The sequence below is a fragment of the Citrus sinensis genome, chromosome 7 (assembly GCF_022201045.2).
Source record: "Citrus sinensis cultivar Valencia sweet orange chromosome 7, DVS_A1.0, whole genome shotgun sequence".
In the NCBI taxonomy this organism is placed as follows: Eukaryota; Viridiplantae; Streptophyta; class Magnoliopsida; order Sapindales; family Rutaceae; genus Citrus; species Citrus sinensis.
In genome coordinates this window covers 19,729,104-19,748,750 of record NC_068562.1, presented here as the reverse complement: position 1 = coordinate 19,748,750, position 19,647 = coordinate 19,729,104, and the positions used below count along the sequence as shown (strand labels likewise).

At 33.2% G+C, this 19,647-nt stretch overlaps 2 protein-coding genes across 3 annotated transcripts; one reads left to right on the top strand and one right to left on the bottom strand.

Moving 5' to 3' along the window:
* The first annotated feature begins 1,779 nt into the window (after positions 1–1,779).
* LOC102630035 (transcription repressor OFP17) lies at positions 1,780–2,744 on the top strand. The gene has a single exon (XM_006495109.4). It carries the CDS (start codon positions 1,997–1,999, stop codon positions 2,603–2,605), a length of 609 nt encoding a protein of 202 aa, XP_006495172.1. The 5' UTR covers positions 1,780–1,996; the 3' UTR covers positions 2,606–2,744.
* Positions 2,745–3,127: 383 nt separating this feature from the next.
* LOC102629563 (hypothetical protein) lies at positions 3,128–5,546 on the bottom strand. Of its 2 annotated transcripts, XM_025094431.2 has the most exons (3): positions 5,238–5,546; positions 4,841–4,923; positions 3,128–4,744 (listed from the first exon to the last, which is right to left on the bottom strand). In XM_025094431.2, exon 3 carries the CDS (start codon positions 4,724–4,726, stop codon positions 3,404–3,406), a length of 1,323 nt encoding a protein of 440 aa, XP_024950199.1. In that variant the 5' UTR covers positions 4,727–4,744; positions 4,841–4,923; positions 5,238–5,546; the 3' UTR covers positions 3,128–3,403. The 2 variants fall into 2 exon arrangements, with proteins under 2 accessions (XP_024950199.1, XP_006495171.1); XM_006495108.4 differs by lacking the exon at positions 4,841–4,923.
* Between the last annotated feature and the right edge of the window lie 14,101 nt (positions 5,547–19,647).

Below are 19,647 nucleotides of genomic sequence, written 5' to 3'. Positions count from 1 at the left end.
ATCCCCGCCGCCGCAGGTGCCGATTCCACTAGAAAAATAGCTATTCAAGCTCTGAAAAATTACCATATTCTTTCGCATACTATGGCGTCGGCTATGAAGGCATGCAAAAGAACCCAGGCACCAAAACCATCGAAGGCGATCTCAAAGACCCAGCAATCAAAGCCACACAACTCTCCGACAAATCACCCAAAGGGAACTTATAAGAAAAAGAAAGATAAAAAACAGAGGAAAAGGAAAAGAACGAAAAAGGAAACAGAAGAAAAAAAAGGAAAAGGAAAAGAAAGAAAAAGAAAATAGAGGCAAAGAAAAAAAAAAACAAAGAACTATGAAGTTCTGAGAATAAAACAAAAAAGGAGTCTTTAAAAGAGAAAGATAGAAAAAACGGTACTTGTAAATATTGTTGTATTACTTGAATTATTTTAACAATCTATTTTGTTGGTTATCGTACTGCAGCTACTATATTATTTTATAGTATGTGTAATTTTTTTTATTTTATTATCTTAAAATGATTTTTAACTTAATCTTGTACATTTTAATTATTTATTTATGTTATAATATTATTTGAAGGTTATTTGATTGAATTATTTATTTCAATCTTTATGAAAAATTATGATTTTTTTTCAACGTTTATACCAAAAAGATAATATTAAATTTCTAAAATTTAAGAATTCTATATTTAGTATTTTTCTAACTACTAATAAATGTTATTTTATAAATATATAATTTAAATTACTCATTAAAAAATTAATATAGCATAGTGTAATATTAAATATTTATTAAAAATTAATACAGTGTAGTACCAAACGTTATACAGTATTATTATAATACAGTTCTAATGCAATACAGCATAATACAATACACCTGCATTAAAATAATATAATATAATATAATACAATACAGTGTGTTAAACGCACCGTTGATGAATTACGATGTTAATGTATTCGTCTCTCTTTTTTCTTCTTCATTTATCTTTTTCATGTGTACTAACGTAATGATGCCCAATAATAGACTTGTAAGGGAGAGATAAAGTTGAGTAAAGACATAGAATTAAAGCATGTTAAATATAAGAGAGAAAACAAGAGGAGAGAGAGTAAAAAAATAATTAACAATATATTCGTAGCCGTATTAATTATTCATTTTTACTATTAATAAAAAAATTACTATTGGTTTGACTACAAATGTATAATTGACTTTTTTTTTCTTAATATCTGAATATAAATGATATCTTATTTGTTTTTATAAATAAAAAATATTTTAAATATAATTATTTGATATTTAAGTCCTTCTAAATCAAAGAATTATAGTTTTAAAAAATATGTAATAGAAATAATTTTTTGAATAAATATTTATTTCTTCCACTCAAATAAAGGTTATAAAAATTTACTTTTTCTATTCGAATATAAATGTGTGAAAATCATGCATAAATTATAAAAAAATAAATTTTTAAAAATATAAAAAATTAATAGAATTTTATAAATAAATAAGTGCTAAGATCTCGTGTAAACTTTAATGTTTGTATGTAAAAGATTACGAGCTATGCAATGCGAACAAAACACAATATTGGCGGCAAGACTTTCCGAAAATGAATTCAGAATGTTCATGGAAAAGGCTTTCAATAGAAGTTTCGAGGGGTCGACGTGCGTGCATACTTTGCGCATAATAGTCATACATCCCCACAACTTTTTGTTTAAATTAATTAGTTGGTAACGAATATTTAAATCTTAGGTCCTCAATTCCAAATCTATCTTAATATTTTCATTGCTTATCTACTTAATTATGTCTACTTAATTATGTCATAAGCTAAAACCATTCCATATATTAATCAAGACCATCCAATCTCATTTTCGTGGTCTGCCACTTTCTTGAGACCAAATGGTTGAACCCTATAATTTATAACCCAACTACTGCTCTGTACAAAGAACAACAAACGCCACCATCAACAAACTCTATAGCTCTTTCCTTTAACAACACTCGAATACGATCATAATTATCAGAAATGAAAGTGAAAGCATTAGTTGCCGTGAAAACCAAGCTTTTCAGGCCATGCAAGAAGCTCAACCAAATATTCAAGTTTAAGCTTAGAAAATCCTTCTTTATAAGATCTCTTCGTTCCCGTTCTTTTCCTACAACCAAACGGTCCAAACCTCAAAAATCTCCTTCAAGGACTCGAATGTCAGCATTGTTGCCGAGTTTTCGCCCACCAAAGCAGTGGAAAAAGATGGAGAAACTCGCCGAGGAGCACAGGAGTGTGTCCGAGAATCCGGAACGTGATCAAGCGCTCTTTTCGTCGCCTATTACACCAGTGCTCTTTCCATCGCCTGTTACACCAGATTACGTCAAAGCTTGCAGGTTAAGTAAAAGGGATGAAGTTGAAGATGTAGAAGATGCTTACAGGAGTTTTGAGAATTATTTGGTGGAAATGGTTGTCGAAGAAGGAAAAGTTGGGGATTTGACAGACGTTGAAGAGCTTCTTTATTGTTGGAAGAATCTGAAGTGCCCTGTGTTCATTGATTTAGTTTGTAGATTCTATGGAGAGCTGTGTAAGGACTTATTTTTCCCCGAGGATGATGAAGATCATACCAACCTTCAGACTCAACCAAAATGATTTTTTCCAGTAATTGTTCTGTTTTATTATTATTGCAGCGTTCCCCTTTTCAATTTCATTTTTTGTCTCAGATACATACTATATTTGTAATGATTAAACAATGTTTTGGTATGTTTAAGACGAAATTGCCTATTCTTAAGTTGATGTCAAATCGTTGACTTTGTGGGCAAAGACTGTTCCATACTGCCATGTGGCGAAGCAGACCAGAGGTAATCTTCAATTCTGACCATTTGGAACACACACACACACAAAGTTGAGTCTCGATAGCTTAAGCCTTAAAACTAACAACCTGAATCTGAACCGAAACTAACTGTATGCAAAGTCTTTTATGGCAAGGGTTCCACATTCTGGCAATTTCACAAATATTCTATACAACCTGAAAACTAACAAAAGTATGACTAAATCTGAATCGACAGCAACAAGCAATGTGTTAATTGTATGTAAGAAATTTCATCCCAAGTATGCATTAGTCCAGTTGTAGTAGAAAAGGAAGGCATCAGTTATCGACAAACAAACAGAGAATGAAAAGACTACAGTGATACATTATCTAGATTTATATTTACAGTTCAAGAGGCATATAACAAGAGTTTTCAACTTACAATGTAGATATATCAAGAAAAAGGAACTCGAAAGACTACCAATTCTTAGCTTTGGGTGCAATCCCACCTTTTTCTACAACTAATGTTCAAAACAGTTCTCAACTAACTTCCAGTTAAGAAATAAACTGAAAAAGTGATTAGCTTTTATCAATTTACCTGCAGATGACAATACCTTTGTCAGGCATGAATTATCACTCGACTACTTCATTCTTGAAAGATAAACCTGAGATTTTACCAATATTTCTCCAATTTTAAACCCAGGCATTACCATGAATTCAACTTTGTAATTGGTTTGCGCTTCACCAAACCCAGAAGCACCTTCATAGGGTTCCTCGACAGATTGCATGTATACGTCCGAGAATTGGCATCCGCGATTGGCAACAAATAACCTTGCTTTGGGATCAATTGAGGATGCAATCCCGAGTAAAATCCAAACCCATTTTGCCATCTTTGCAAATATTTGGTAGAATGGTGTCCTCGGATGCTTGCCACTCAATACAAAAGTCCTCTGGTCCAAATTCCCAAAGAATGAAGCTTCCATCTGTGGGTGAACAACTAAAAGATACTTTTCTCTGCAAAATTTGGCAAAATTTGAATCCGGATGAATTATCAGGGAATCAAATGGCTCATCAAATCTCATAATATCATCCACATCATATGACTGCAGAGACATCTTATTAAACATCCTTCGTGCAATATAGGCTTCAAATGCATACTTTTTGTGGCATCTTTTGCTGTACACAACAGCATCTTCAATCGAATTTGCTGCCAGGTCCAAATTCCAACCTGAAGCTTTCATCAAGCTAATCACCGGCTTTGCAAAATCATGGATGGATTTTGAGGCTGCCTTGAAGCTATCCTCAAACACATTAACGTTCCAAACTCTCACACTCTTTCTTTGAAGACATTCTTGCCTTATCTTTTCAAGCAGAATTGCATTCCCCAAATCTAAATCTTGGTGCTTTTGTCGCAAATGGAAAATCTCAGAGTCTTTAGCTTTCACATTCTGCTTCAACACCTCTGATATCTTCTCATCGACCTCACCCTCTGCTTTTAGAAGATCAGAACGAGATGATTTCAGCTTAACATTTTTGAGCTTCTTCTCCTTATACATATGCTTGATTTTGCAAAGTGCTTCAAGCTCAGCGACAACAAGCTCATTGGCAGCTATAATCTTTTCCGGGTCATAGGGAATATGAGCTTCCTGTAGCTGAACATAAGCTAATTTCAAACCCGAAACTATATCAAATAACTTTATAATCTCCACATCTTCGCAAACATTGCTTTTACAAGGAAGGTCAACAGGCTGAGGATGGATTTTGATGCCACCACATTCAGTCTCTTGAGAAGTATTCTCACTGCCATCTTTACTCACCGAGATAGTATTGTTTCTGAGATTGGAGTGATTCTCAGAGCAGAAAACACCAATGGATCTCAATTTGCAAACTTTTGCAAATTTGGAGACGATATCGGATATGTTAGAAGACGGTTTTGAGGGCCTAGTGGTGGTGGCACATTCCATTCTTTAAAGATCAATTCCCTAACCAATAAAAGATCTAATGTAAATGGATTTAGCCACTACAAATACCAAAAATTTAAAATGGGACTAGAATGGATATGGGATCCAATACAGTACCTCAAGTGCCTTAAACCCTGCAAGTGCAAACCCAGATTATAGAAAATGAACTAGGGTTTCAGCTAGTGTCTTACTGTTATGTCCTGTAAGGCTAATTAAAATAAATAAAACAGGCCCCAATTCCAAATCAAAAGAGAATAAATAGATTCAAACTAATTAAAAGTACTAACCTTTATGCTAAAACCCCAACAAAACACTCAACAAACACAAAGTGATTTCAGTGAAAACCAACCAACAAAATATGCACAGGATTGAAACTTTAACAACATTAAAAGTACAAAACATTCAACAAAAAAGAAACACGATGCAAAGCAAATAAACAAACAATTTTTGTGCTTTAAAATTTAAAGAACGAACCAAACAGCATTTGGATTAGCAAAAAGGAAAAACAACCCACTTGAATTTAATTACTAAGTTTTTGGCCCTTCTAGTATCTGATCTCAGACGATGGTTTCAAGGTTTCTGGGTTTGGCTGAAGACGAGAGTAGTAAATGCTCAGCAGTATCGATTCTTGTGCTAAAGAAATCATTTATTTAAAGGATCATTTTGTTAAGCAGGCATTTTAGTGTTTTATTTGAAAGAGAGATGATGTTAATTTTGAAAAACATTAAGATTATATAATACTGTTTTAGTGAAAAGAAGTGAAACCGGGAATCTGTACATGTTCAGAAGCTGCTGCAAGAACTGCCAGCAGTATTTTGTTTGAATTCTTTTTATTATGATTTATGTAATAACTTCTATCAAAAAAAAAAAAAAGATTTATGTAATAATTAATAAAGAGATAAGTGCGGTTATTTTTAGAAAACTGTATAATCCACAGTGTATGACCATTTCAATATAAAGTTGTGTGTAAAAGAAAATAGTATAATTATTTTTACAAGAAAATTTTGTAATCGTTTTGCCAAATTATATTATATTAGTGTTTGTGACTTCTACTTAGGGACACTAATATTTGAACAGAAAAATAATAGTAAGGTCTCCCTAAGTTGTATTAAAATTCATCTATTAATCAACTTAACTCTATTGTTTTGTTATTTATTTTTATACTGAAAATTTTAATTATAAATTATAATTATTGTAACTTAGGAAAATCTTGGTATTTAAATGCATAAAATACTGTACTAGTCAAAATGCCTAATGTGGTTCAGTCACTCGAATTTTATTGCCTTGCGGTTCAAATATCGCTATTTAAAAAAATAATGTTAAATTAATAAGCACACGCGATTTTCTTTCTAATCTTTAACCTCTTCTTTGTCAGGAGCGTCACGCAATCAAAGAGGGAAGGGGAGACTTTTTTTAACTTCACACTGCACAAGATTGAAACTTTTGCTGCTGCTGTTGCAATGGGGACAAAGAGGTTTTGAAAAAAGTGGACATTTTAATACCCTCTAAAATGTTTATAACATTTTTTTTAAATTTTTTTCAATATATTTTAATCTAATTTACAAAAAATAATGATATTTATGCTCTTAATTTTGTTCTTACTGAGTCTTTTTAAGATATTATTTTTTCTACTGCATCAATAACATAATAAATGTATACCTTTAGATTTTCATCAATGGTGTAAAATATTTTATAAATAAGAATATACAAATTCTTTGAAAATATTATGTTAATCAACAAATTTGTTAAAAAGATCTTTATAAATTAAAAAAAGAAAAAAAAAAGTGTTATAATAGATCACAACCCCTCTCTTTTCGTGTTGAATTCAAAAGAATCCCTATTTAATTCGAATTCATCAACTTAATTTTAAAATTTACCTATTGTTTATTAACTAACTAATTATTTATCTACTTATTTAAACTAGCGATATAAATTAAAATATTCAAATACAAAAGTCTAGAACAACCTATTATCAATACTGTAAAAATGAAAAATCCTTATTTCAAAAGTCCACACTCCTCAATTATTTCTATTTATTTCTAAAATTACACTTATTCTTTTTAAGTTAAAAAAAAAAAATGAACTGTCCTCGATTAATCAAGAAAATGGTATTGACCATGAGTAAATTTAACGAAACTAAAACGTAAAATTTCCCATCATTTTATTTTGAGGCTTGCTAATCCGTCGAATTGAGTGTTGGTGTTATCATTGGTAAGGAAGAAAATGAAGGAAAGTGAACTACTCTTTAATCTTTTTAGTAAAAATGAAGACAAAGAAAAGTGGGGAAGAATGAGAGAGAAGAGAGACAAAAGAAGAGTAAAATAAAAAAAAAATTTGAAGTTATTTTGGTGGTATTTTTGATATTTTAAATTAAAATGAGAAAAGTAGGGATGAGAATGCTTAATCCTACTAAAATATTTTACAAACCATTTTTTCAAAAAATATTTATTACTAAAATACTCACAATTTGAATTACAAGTATAAACAAACTAATATAATTAATAAAAAAATTATTCTTTTAATTCATTTTAAACTATTTGAAAATATGTCAATAATCAAAAATCTATTTTCTTAGGTCTTAAAGTGTATATATATTTTTTAATGGAATATCAAATATATTTGCTTCGTGTTTAAATGCATCTGCTTTGAGTTTTAAAAACAACTCGAAAAATATTTAATTTAATTCAACTAATCACAATCATGAAAACCAAACAATGAAAAGCCCGTACACAACATAATATCGTGTCAAGCCTCCAGGAATCAAGCTTTACTGCATGCTGGAAAGCTCCAAACTGCAAAATCAATCTTGCCTGCAAACTTTACCTTAAGAGTGGAATTCTCTTCTCAAATACTCCAGAACATAGTCAAGTTTCCTTTGCATAATTATTTTTTGAGTTATTTAGTAGAATAATGTAATGCGAGTGTATAATTGGTATTCCGGCGGGTGTGTATAATGAAATCTTAATTTTAAATTTTAATAGTGGGTTTATTCAGCAAATAGGTATCCAGAGTATTTTTAGCTACATCTGAAAAATAAGGGTTAGTGAGAGAGGAGAGAGAAAAATAAGCTTGCTAAATTATTTTGATGGGTATTTTAGATATTTTAAGTAAATATAGCTACTTATTTATAAAAATATAAATTCGTATATTAAAACTAACCATCTTCGCGTAACTTAAAAAGTACTAATTTAAAATTTTTATTATTAAAATATGTAAAAATTCATAAAATCTTAAATTATTTTCTTATTATTATATTGTTTTATCTCCATAATTTTAAACTCTTATAATTTTCTCAAAAGAATATTTTTCAATTAAGGTGTAAAATATAAATATAAATTATAAAATGGATGGTGTAAAATTTTTATTAAAATAATAATTTATTTACGTATTTAATTGAATTTCTATTTAAAATAAGAATTGAATTAATTTGTAAGTTCAATTTAAAAAAGGGTTTTATGAAGAATTTTGGGGGTGTCAAAAGTCCAACTAGTTTGAAAATGGGCTTTTAATTTTTCATGACCAAGAAAGTGGGCCAAGTGGGTTCCGTTCATTATCACTTTTCTGGATTTTCTTGCATTATCCGTTTCCTGCATTTTTTTGTGTTAAAATCCATTACAGTATTCTCGTGGTAAAAAAAGTTGGCTTTAAAATGATTTTTTAAATAACGGGGTATTGGGCCATCGAGGATTAGGTCCAGTGGTGAGTTTATGTTCTCACTTATAATAAATTCTCTTATTATAATTGTTGGTTGAAGGTAGACAAATCTCCAGTTGACGAAAATTTCCAATCGATGCTGTGTAGATTGCTGGATTGTATTTGATACGCTCTTAATTCACGAAACCAAGAGCAATATTGAAATTACCACTACTTTGAGCGAGTGTTTGCTGCAGAGAAGGAAACTCAAAAGTTTGAGAATGAGAAAGAAAAGAAAGAAGAGTCAGAGAGAAAGAAAATTGTTCATTCATTTTATACTCTCCAAAAACAACAAAGCTCAACAATATATAACAGAAATTGAAAATAACCAATTTTGACAATGCAAAAGAAAACAAAAAAAAGAAATCCGAAATAAACGCAGCCAATCAAAGCACTTCCATGGACCATCCTAAACGATGTAGTCTCTTAGCCAATTTGGAAGTTTCTTTTTTCGTTGGGGTCGTTGATTATCTTGCACTGGTTAATGGTGAACTTCATCATGGGCTGATTGACTGTGGGTTCTTGGCTTGTGGGCTCTTGGTTGAACTCTTCTGCTAGTACCATCTCTGATGGATCCAATTTGATAAACAAATTCGTATCATTCCTTCCATCTCGAAAATACACCTTATCCTCAAGGTGAAATGCTGGATAGATTTTACAAAAGGCTTCAAAGTTTTCCCAAGTCAAATTCTCTGGTGAGCTGTCAATCCATTGAACTAACACTTAAGGCGTTGTCTTCCCCTGTTGCAACACTCTTTGGGTAGCACAAATGGCAGCCGATAGCAAAAGAGGATGGTTATCCACACTCAACTCTAGTAAAGGATGAGAAATAGTAGGGTCGTTGCATGGTAAGGTTTAAGAATAGAGATGTGAAATATCGAGTGGATTTTTAAAGTACTAGGCAGCTCCATTTTGTAGGCTACAGGACCTACTCTAGCAAACATAGTAAATGGCCCATAGTAGCGCTTGGCCAACTTCTGACAGGTGCGAGAAGCTATAATGCTCTGACGATATGGCTGTAACTTAATCAGCACTTTATCCCCCACTTCAAAGTGAGCCTCACGGCGATGCGCATTAGCTTTCTGAGCATACGATGTTGTGCTTGACACAAATTATCTTTTAAAGAGTGGAGAAGAGTATTACGTTCAAGGAGAATATCCTCCAAATCTTGGATTGAAGTAGAGCCCTTACCATAATATGGAATAGTTGGAGGCAATTGGCCAAATAAAGCCTGATAGTGAGACATTTTCAAGCCACTATGGAAGTGAGAACTATAGCTAAATTCTGCCCAACAAAGTAAGGAAAACGACTTCCTTGTGAAAGCCCGTAAATATTGCTCCAATCCTCGATTCACCACGTCCATTTGACCATCCGTTTGAGGATGGTATGCCGTGCTATGACCAAGAGTTATGCCACTTATGAGAAATAATTGCTTCCAAAAATTGCTCAAGAACACTAGATCTCTATCGGATAAAATTGAACTTGGAAAACCATGTATTTTAATGACCATGTCCACAAAGAGTTTAGTTATTTTGAAGGTAGTAAATTGGCGGGGTAGCGGACCAAAATGTGCAAACAACAACCAATATGATTGAGAAACCTTTCGACAAAGGAAAACCTATCATTAAGTCCATGGTGACCTCATCGCAAACCATATTAGGTATCAGCAACGGTTGAAGAAGACCAGCAAGGGCTTGAGTTGAATACTTAGTTTGCTGGCATATCAAACACTCTCGAACAAAGTTTTCCACATTATGGCGCATCTTGGGCCAATAGAATGTTAAAGACAAACTGATTAAAGTTCTAATGACACCCACATGACCTGCCAGTGGCGTAGAATGAAACTCTTGCAATATTACTGCCTTTAGAGAGGAGTTAGGACTAATGTAATAGCACTGACGGTGGAGAAGAAATTCGTTTTGAACTGAGTGAAAGTTTGCCCTTTAAAAATTACTGGTAAAGTGATATCAAATCAGGTGGTGTTGTATTCTCCTCAAGTAATGACTGCAGCAATTCAAATGAAGGTTGGCTATTGAAAGAGTGGCAAGTATAAGAGGTCTTGATGTTATCCTTAGGAGTTGTTTCATGGACATGTGATAGGGCATCGGCGGTGCTATTGGTATGGCCTGGTCTGTATTTAATTCAGAATTGAAAACCTAATAATTTACGAAGATAAACCTGCTGGTCTAGTATTTGAATCACTTATTGAAGGAGCTCTTTGATACTCTTATGATATGTGCGAATAATACAAAAATGACCCAACAAATATTGCCACCACTTATACACAGCTTCCACAATTGCGTGCAACTCGTTGATATAAATGGAGCAAGCTCTCAATTTAGGACCCAACGTCTTGCTGAAATATGCAATAGGATGCCCATGTTGTGTAAGTACTACTCCTATGCCCACATTAGAAGCGTCGGTCTCAATCAGGTAACTTAAGGATCGGAGCTTGCACCATTACTTGTTTAAGAGCTTCAAAGGAAGGGTAATCGCGGATGAATTCCATCGGAAGGCATCTTTGCGCAACAAATTAGTAAGTGGGGCTGCCAAGGAAGGGTAACCACGGATGAATCGCCTATAATATCCAATGAGACCAAGAAAGCCCCTCAACTGTTTAATAGAATACGGGATTGGCTAATTAAGCATGGCATTAAGCTTTTGGGGGTCAACTTGTACTCCCGAGGCTAAAACAATATGGCCTAGATACTCAATAGTGGCTTGAAAAAACAAACATTTAGACAACTTAATAAAAAATTGCTGATGATGTAAACAAGATAAGACTTTCTCATGATGAAGCAAATGCTTGGCCATGGAGGAGCTATAAACCAAGATATCATAAAAAAAAACTATCACAAATTTTCGGAGATGAGCTACAAAAAATTGATTCATTGTGGCTTGAAAAGTGGAGGGGGCGTTTTTTAATCCAAACGACATGACTAGAAATGCATAATGACCCTCATGTGTTCTAAATGTTGTTTTGTATATGTCTCAATTGTGGACACGAATTTGATGATATTCTGCTCGCAAATCCAATTTGCTAAAAATGGTTGCTCCCTCAAGTTCATCAAACAGCTCATCGATTGTAAGTATAGGGAACTTGTCTTTGATTGTTACCACATTTAATACGCAATAGTCAACACAAAACCGATAAGTGCCATCTTTTTTTTTTTACCCAAGAGAACCGAGGATGAAAAAGGGCTTTGGCTTGGTCGAATTATGCCCTGCTCCGACATTTCCCTGATCAGTTTTTTCATTTCAGATTTTTGAAAGTGTTGGTAGCGGTATGGGTGAACATTAATGGGAGTTGTGTTTGGTAATAGATGAATTTTGTGGTCAATAGTTCTGTGTAGTGGTAGGCTAGAAGGTTGAAGAAATAGATGTTTGTATTGCTGTAAAAGGTTGATAAATTGATCAGGAAAGGAAGAAGGAAATTCAAGTGAGGAAGTGTCTGTGATGGAAGAGGAAGGTAAGGCATCGATGGCGTGCACCGGTTGTAAGGCACAAAGGCTGGTCACGGTATCACTTTGAATTAATGTCTGCAATTAATTATAAGTAATCAGAGTAGTAGAAGACAAGTCACCATGAAACATCACTGGTTGCCCATTTAAAGAAAATTCCATAGTAAAGGCAGAATAGTCATGAGACACTTTGCCCAATTTTTGTAACCATTAAATGCCAAGGACCACATCTGCGCCCTCAATTGGCAAAATGAAGAGGTCCACTATAAAAGTTGTGCCTTACATTGTCAATTTCACTTGAGAACAAAATTGCGTACACACTAGGAAGTCGTCATTGTCAATATACACTTAAAAATTGGTAGTGGGTTGAATGGCTAACCTCAATTGTTCCGCTAACGCAGGTTTTATGAAATTACGAGTGCTGCTGCTATCAATCAGCACTTGAAAGGTGTGAGAATCAATTTTACCAATTAGACGAAGATAGCGAGGATTGGCTTGCCCTGCTACAGCGTTTAAGCTAGAAATGGCACCAGTAATACCATCATCTACCAAATCTGGTAGTTCCTCGTTGTCTTTGGATTCTAGTTCCTCATCATCAGTGCCCATGAGAAGTAGAAATTTGCTGCGGCAATGATGATTGTTGTTGTATTTCTGGTCATAATTGTAACATAAACCCTTCTCGCATTTGTCGCGAAGTTCGGCCGGTGACAAACGGAAAATTAGTAATGCTGGTGTCGGTAATAATGAAGGTAAGGTGTTTGGTTTATTGGTATTGTGGTTGTGGGTTTGTGATGGTGAAGTCGAAGAGGGTGCAGGGGTTATGGTTGTGGCAACAATTGTAGGTGATGAGGATGTATAAACGGGTTTGGATTGTGTTTGGGAACCAAGTGAAAAGGAATAAGGTTGTTGCCATTTAGGTCACGAGCGTGTGCTCTATTTCACTTCGTCATATTTGGCCTCAAAAGCACGAGCTAATGTAAAAGTCTCCATCAGTGAAGACGATCTAGAGAAAAGTAATTTCCTTCGAATATTAGGTTTGAGACCAGTAATGAAAAAACTAATCAGAAGAGGTTCAAGAAATTCATGTGACCTTATTCATTAAGTCCTCAAAGGCTGATTGAAAATCTGCAACAGTGGTACTTTGGCTCAATTTGGATAAATTGCCTTGAGGATCCTTATACAAAGAGACACTAAAACGATATCACAGATTAACTAAAAATTATTTCCAAGTAGTGAGCTAGCGATTGTTCTTCATCCATTGATACCACGCGGCAGCCTGACCCTTCATATAAAAGGAGACAATCCATAGGCAGAGGATCTCAGGTGTGTCATGGAAGTCAAAAAATTCTTCTATTCAAAAAATCCATCCATTGGGGTTAAACCCATTGAATTTGGGCACATCCATTTTCATGGAACGAAGCACTGGAGAAACCTCAGAACCTTTAAGAACACCCTCAGTATTGGAAGCCGAAGGGTTTGAAGGATTGAAGGCGCCAACGAATTTGTTGGAAGACCCATGAATTTCTGAATGAAGCTCCTCAAAATGAGAATCAACCGATGTCATGAACTGTTGAATTGTCTGATGGATGGACAGTTGCTGCCCATCAAGTTTGGCGTCAAAAGTTGCTTGTAGTGCTTGTAAAGTGGAAAGGATTTCAGAGTTTGCCATGAAGAAGGAGAGCACTAATGATACGCTCTTAATTCACAAAACTGATAGCAATATCGAAATTACCACTACTTCGAGCGATTGTTTGCTCTAGAGAAGGAAACTTAGAAGTTTAAAAATGAGAAAGAAAAGAAGGAAGAGTCAGAGAGAGAAAGAAAATTGTTCATTCATTTCATACTCTCCAAAAACAATAAAGCTCAGCAATATATAACAGAAATTGAAAATAATCAATTTTGACAACGCAACAAAAAACAACCAAAAGGAATCTGAAATAAACGCAGCCAATCAAAGCACTTCCATGGACCATCCTAAATGACGTAGTCTCTTAGCCAGTCTGGAAGTTTCTTTTTTCGTTGGGGCCGTTGATTATCTTGCACTGGTTCATGGTGAACTTCCTTCATAGGCTGATTGACTGTGGGTTCTTGCCTTGTAGGCTCGTGGTTGAACTCTTCTGCTAGTACCACCTATGATGGATCCAATTTGATAAACAAACTCGTATCAATATTATTAATGTATAAATTTAAATTCGTAATAAAACTCATATTATAATATTTATCAATTATAATAAGTTCGTAAAAATAGCAATAATGTGAAATTTAATATGTCATTCATTTGTGGATGCTAAAAATATAAAAAGTCAAAAATTACTATCATGTCCACCACAAACATATAAACCTTAACAAATCTCTTCTATTACACACATGACCAACACTTGGAGTTTGAGAAAAGTCTGAAAATCCATATATATATATATATATGCATCAATATTTTATATCCTTTCATGCTAACACGCGCTCATGAATTACAAGGATAACAAGCTAGTTCCGCTCACAATAGACCAAATTCTCTATTTGATATGAAAGTGTTGTCACTTTTAAGTTATAATTATATTGAAAAACTTTATTATGATAAAAAAAGTCAATAATATGTAGTAAATATAATTTTTAGATAATAATTTTGACAAAATTACTAAATATATAATACATTTTTATCATATAAGTGTAAAATCAAATCGATTTATTTTTCAAGTTATAGCAACTAGTGTTTACCAAACACTTAAATGCTATAAATTTTAAGATATAACTACGCAACCTCAATCCCAAACAAGAATTTGAGTACTTGTCCTCCACTTTGACTTTGATTTGATACAAATTATTAATGGAGTGAAACTAAGTTTGTGTCCCACACAAAAGAAAATGTGTAGATGTCAAGGTAATAATACAAAGCAACTCAAAATTTGTTCTCCAGCAAGGCCTTGCCCTTAGCAAATGTTGTTCCCTAGCAAGGCCTTCCAGAGGACTAGATTATTATTGCCTCCTTTTGGCGTTACAATTGGTTACAGTCAATTCGTCAAAGGCGCATTGTTAAAGTTAGGGAAATTATCCTACACCATCTTTATTTTGTTATATGTACATTAAACCATTACAAAATAAAGTTATTTTAAATTGTTGAGTTTCAATATTTAATTTTGTAATATCTAGGTTTTTAGATAGATCAATTTTAGTTAACAATTAATTAAAATATTAATCAAAAGTAGCAAATAAATACAATACAAAGTTATCGTGTGGACCAAAAGTTCTAGCCAATCCAAGAGGGCATACCTAAACATTAAACAATCACTTGAATAAAAAATTTAGAAATTATTGGATTTATTCAATATTAGACTTTGATGCCACCTTAAGAAAATTTAACTTAATGAACTTGTTTAATAACCACCCTTCATTTTTTTATGTATGTATGTTTCAAAATAGCAGATGATTATAACCTCTTTACATTAAAATGGGTGTATATAAACAATTAGGTGGGATTTTTTTTAAAAAATTATATTTTTTATTTAAAGCTTGTTCTCTAGGCTGACGTCAGTCATTGGGCTTAAAGCCCGCTTCTGGGCCCGGCATAAAGTTTTGGTTATTCTATCAAGCCCAATAACAAGGAGTCGATTTTTATATATTTATATATGAAAATTTTGTTAAAGTGAGGATATCACTAAAATATTAAAAAAAAAGAATTCGTTACATTGAAAATTATAGTTTTTTTTTGCATCGTCACTTTAATACATACATACATACATACATACATATATATATATATATATATATATAAATTGGCATCAGAATCATTAGGTTTTGGGATTTTGTAAGGTGAGGCTCTAATTTGGACAGGAGGTTCACCGTGATTAACAGTTATACTCCGGAGTAGATCACCCCACTGTTTTGGGCTTAAAACTTTTATCCCCTGAGCTCATGCTTGCCTTACAAGGCATTTTGGGAATCCGTGTCTTTAAGAACTGCTTTACCTTTGTCTTTGCGCTTGGGCGGCATTATTTTGTAATGGATTCCATCTACTCTTTGACTTGTTGTTCAGAGGAGATGGATTTGTACTGGGTTCCTTGATTTATATATATATATATACTCTATGTCAGGAGACAGTGATCCATATCAAGTTGATGAGCTATTTGACTCAGATGACTCTGCATCTAGCAGTAGTGAATCTGAATCTGATTCATTTTTAAAGAAAATCAATGTTTTGACTAAAGACCAAGAAACATTTCTTGAACTTGTAAAGCATATTTCTGATCCGAATCTTCAAAAAGAATATCTTGATAAACTTTTGAAAACCAGAAGGAAATAGGATCGAAGGATGGAAGTGCTTTTGTCGGAAAACTTTATGAGTGCTTTAATAAAACAAGTTGGATCACAGTTGGTTCTTTTTAAATAGCTTTACCGAGTTTGGTTATTAGATTCTTTAAAAATAAATGGATAGATCTGCTTTGGAACGTGGTTGATCAAATTTTATATATTTATTAAATTAGTACGTGGCGTTGTTAAACCAGATCGATGCAGAAGGGAATCTGCCTTTGGACCTAGATCTGACTTAGAACAGATCAATAGCCCGCACGTTCAGGTTTCCAGCCGATATACCAACTTAATTTTGCTTTACCAAATAATAATTAAGTTCTTTAAACGCGGTTGTCAGATTTTAAACAATTTACCAAATCTTTATTAAATTCTTTAGCATGCCTAGCAACACATACATCTAAAGGCTTGGGTACAAACACAGTACCAGATCCGGTTCCCGGAAATGGTGCTCTAAAGGAATGGAGGGAGAAGAGAAGATTTTACAACTGAGGATCGAGATCTTGTCTCTTTGCCTCAGAGGAACGTACAATTTATATGGCAGTTCTGATACAGATCAGTCTGCAGGGCATGCATAGAAAGCTTTAAAAGACTGAAATTTAAATGCTTGGAATGTAAATTGCGAAAATTTAAATGTTACATAAAATTAAATTGCAGAAATTTAAATTGCTGAAATTTAAAGTGCGGAAATTAAATTGCTTTAAATAAAATTACAAATGCTTTAATAAAACTGGAATGAAATGCTTACATCGAATGGTTTTCTTTGTAGAGAAGAAAGGGAAATAATGGGAAATTAATCGGAAGACAAGAGAAATTCCTTTCTGTCTTCGGATTCCAGATTCCTATTCCCAGAGAGAGAGAGAGAGAAGAAGAGGGAGAAGAAGTTTTTTAGAGAGAAGGGAGAGAAGAAGAGAAATGAAAAACCTGAGGAGTCTAAGTCTTCCTCTCGGTTTTTATACAAGATTTTTTAAATTGTTCACTGTAGCGGAGTTTTAAGTGCACAGTAACATCTGGAACTTCGCACTGTTCACTGTAGCGGGAATGAAGCAAACAGTAAGCTTTGGATCGTATGTAACAGTAGTCTTTGGAGCGTATGTTGGAATAGTGCCGATGTAGAAATACGGGTGAAGAGACATGTGCGCTCTCACTTGTGTCCATAGGACCACCCGAAAATACAAAAATTGGGAAATAACAAATATTTACTCTCTTTTTGTTTTTAAATACAAAATTGTACATAAAAACAAATAAGTAAAGTTCGAAAAATACAGCTTTAATGCTTTATTGGAGAGAAAATGCCGAAGCAGTCATCTTCATTTTCATCACCAAGAGAAATAAAAGGTTATGCATCTCCTGAAGTACTTGAAGAGGAACTTGCAACAGATGTCTCTGACCTTGTGGCGAGAAGTTGTTGCATGACATTGAAATATTCTTCTTCAGTCTTGGCGCTGGCAAGGAGAGATTGGGCTTTGGTTTTTTGGCTCAAGAAGGTTTGATGGGCTTTGGATTGTTGAATGGTTGGTTGAAGAAATCCTTTGGCAGAGAGCCAATTTCGAATCAAAATGTCAGTCAATTTTGATATTCAATATCAAAATCAAAAACACTTAAAATGGCTTGCCATCGTGCAAAAATTTGTTTTGATGCAATATTTTGAACATCTTTTTCCAAAACATGTTTTGCAGCTTTGCAATCAATTCTAAGTAGAAATTTTTGATTTAATAAATCACTTTGAAATTTTATAATGCATAAAACAATGGAAAAGATTTCTTTTTTGATAGTAGAATAATTTTTCTGGCAATCATTCCAATGTGCAGAAACATATTGTACTATCTGTTCTTTATCATTTTCTTTTTGCTTTAATATGCCTCCATAGCCTAAATCAGATGCATCAGTTTCAACAATTTTAGGTAATGTAGGATTAGCAAGATATAAACATGGGATGCTTTTTACAGAATTCTTTATAAGCTTTACAACCTTGGTATGTTCATCTGTCCAAGGAACAAGTTTTTTCTTTAACCTATCATGCAAGGGTTTAGACATCCTATTAATGTTAGGACAGAAATCAAGAACATAATTTATACTTCCAAGAAATCTTTGTAATTGTGTTTTGTCAAGAATTTTATCAGGGAATTTATCTGCAAACAAAAGGGATCTCTCGATTGGAGTGATTGTTCCTTTAGAAATATGATGACCAAGGAATCTGACTTTTGTTTGAAATAAAGAAACTTTAGAACTAGAGATTGCCAATCCAGCCTTTCTGGTGGCAAAATAAAAAATCTTTAAATGTTTGAAATGTTGATCGATTGAATTTGAAAATATCAACACATCGTCAATGTAAACAATGCAAAAATCAGAATAAGGATTATAAATATCATTCATAATTCTTTGAAATTCCAAGGGTGCATTCTTTAAACCAAAGGGCATAACAGTCCACTCATACTGTCCAAATGGAAAAGTAAAAGCAGTTTTGTAACGGTCATTAGGATGAATTTGAATTTGCCAAAAACCAGATTTCATGTCGAATTTTGAAAAAATAAGAGCAGAACATAGTTTTTGAAGCAAATCCTTTTTATTAGGTATTGGATACCTAATCCATTTTAGGGCATTATTAAGAGGTTTGTAGTTTATAACTAATCTAGGAGTACCTCTTTCAATTTCAGAATTTTTATTAACATAAAACGCGGCACAAGACCATGGGGATCTTGACTTAACAATGAGTCCTTTTGACTCTAAATCTTTGATTTCATTTTTGCAATGTTGTTCCAATTCCATGTTCATCTGGACTGGACGTGCTTTAGTGGGGATCTGTCTTTCATTAAAAGAAGCTTCATAAGGTAGATCTACCACGTGTTGTTTTCTGTTCCAAAAAGCAGAAGGTAGATCAGCACAAATTTCTTTTTCAATGAGAGTTTTGAAATCAGAAATCTTTCTTTTAATGAAATCACTTTGTAATTGGCTTTCAATTCTTTGTAAGTTTAAATCCTTTTGTAAAAACATTAGATCACACTGTTTTGATTTAAATAGGTTATTTATTCTGTTTTGATAAACAGAACAGGCTTTAACAATATTCAAATTCCTTGTTTTAGGTTTTTCAATAAAAGGGAAAACAAGTTTTTTATTTTTTGCTTTGAAGGATATACTATCGCAATTGACAGTATAAGGAGTTATAAAATTTATAAAAGCAGTTCCTAAAATGATGGCATGATATATGTCATTTGTAAGAACAAAAGAAGTTTTAAATTCAAAACCATCATTATGGATTGAGGCTTCAACTTTAGAACTGACATTAAGTTTTGAATTATTGGCGGCAGAAAGTCTTTCTTTAGTTTTCTCATGAAATCTTTTGGGGACGATGTCTTCTCTAATGCAATTTAAATCGGCGCCAGTATCAAAAAGGGCAATGGCATCCATTGCAAAATCATCAGAGAAGATTAAAGTGACTTTAATCAAATACTTTCTTGTGGTGATTTG

Coding starts and splice junctions, on each gene's coding strand:
- LOC102630035 (XM_006495109.4), top strand. CDS start 1,997: ATGAAAGTGAAAGCATTAGTTGCCGTGAAAACCAAGCTTTTCAGGCCA.
- LOC102629563 (XM_025094431.2), bottom strand. CDS start 4,726: ATGGAATGTGCCACCACCACTAGGCCCTCAAAACCGTCTTCTAACATA.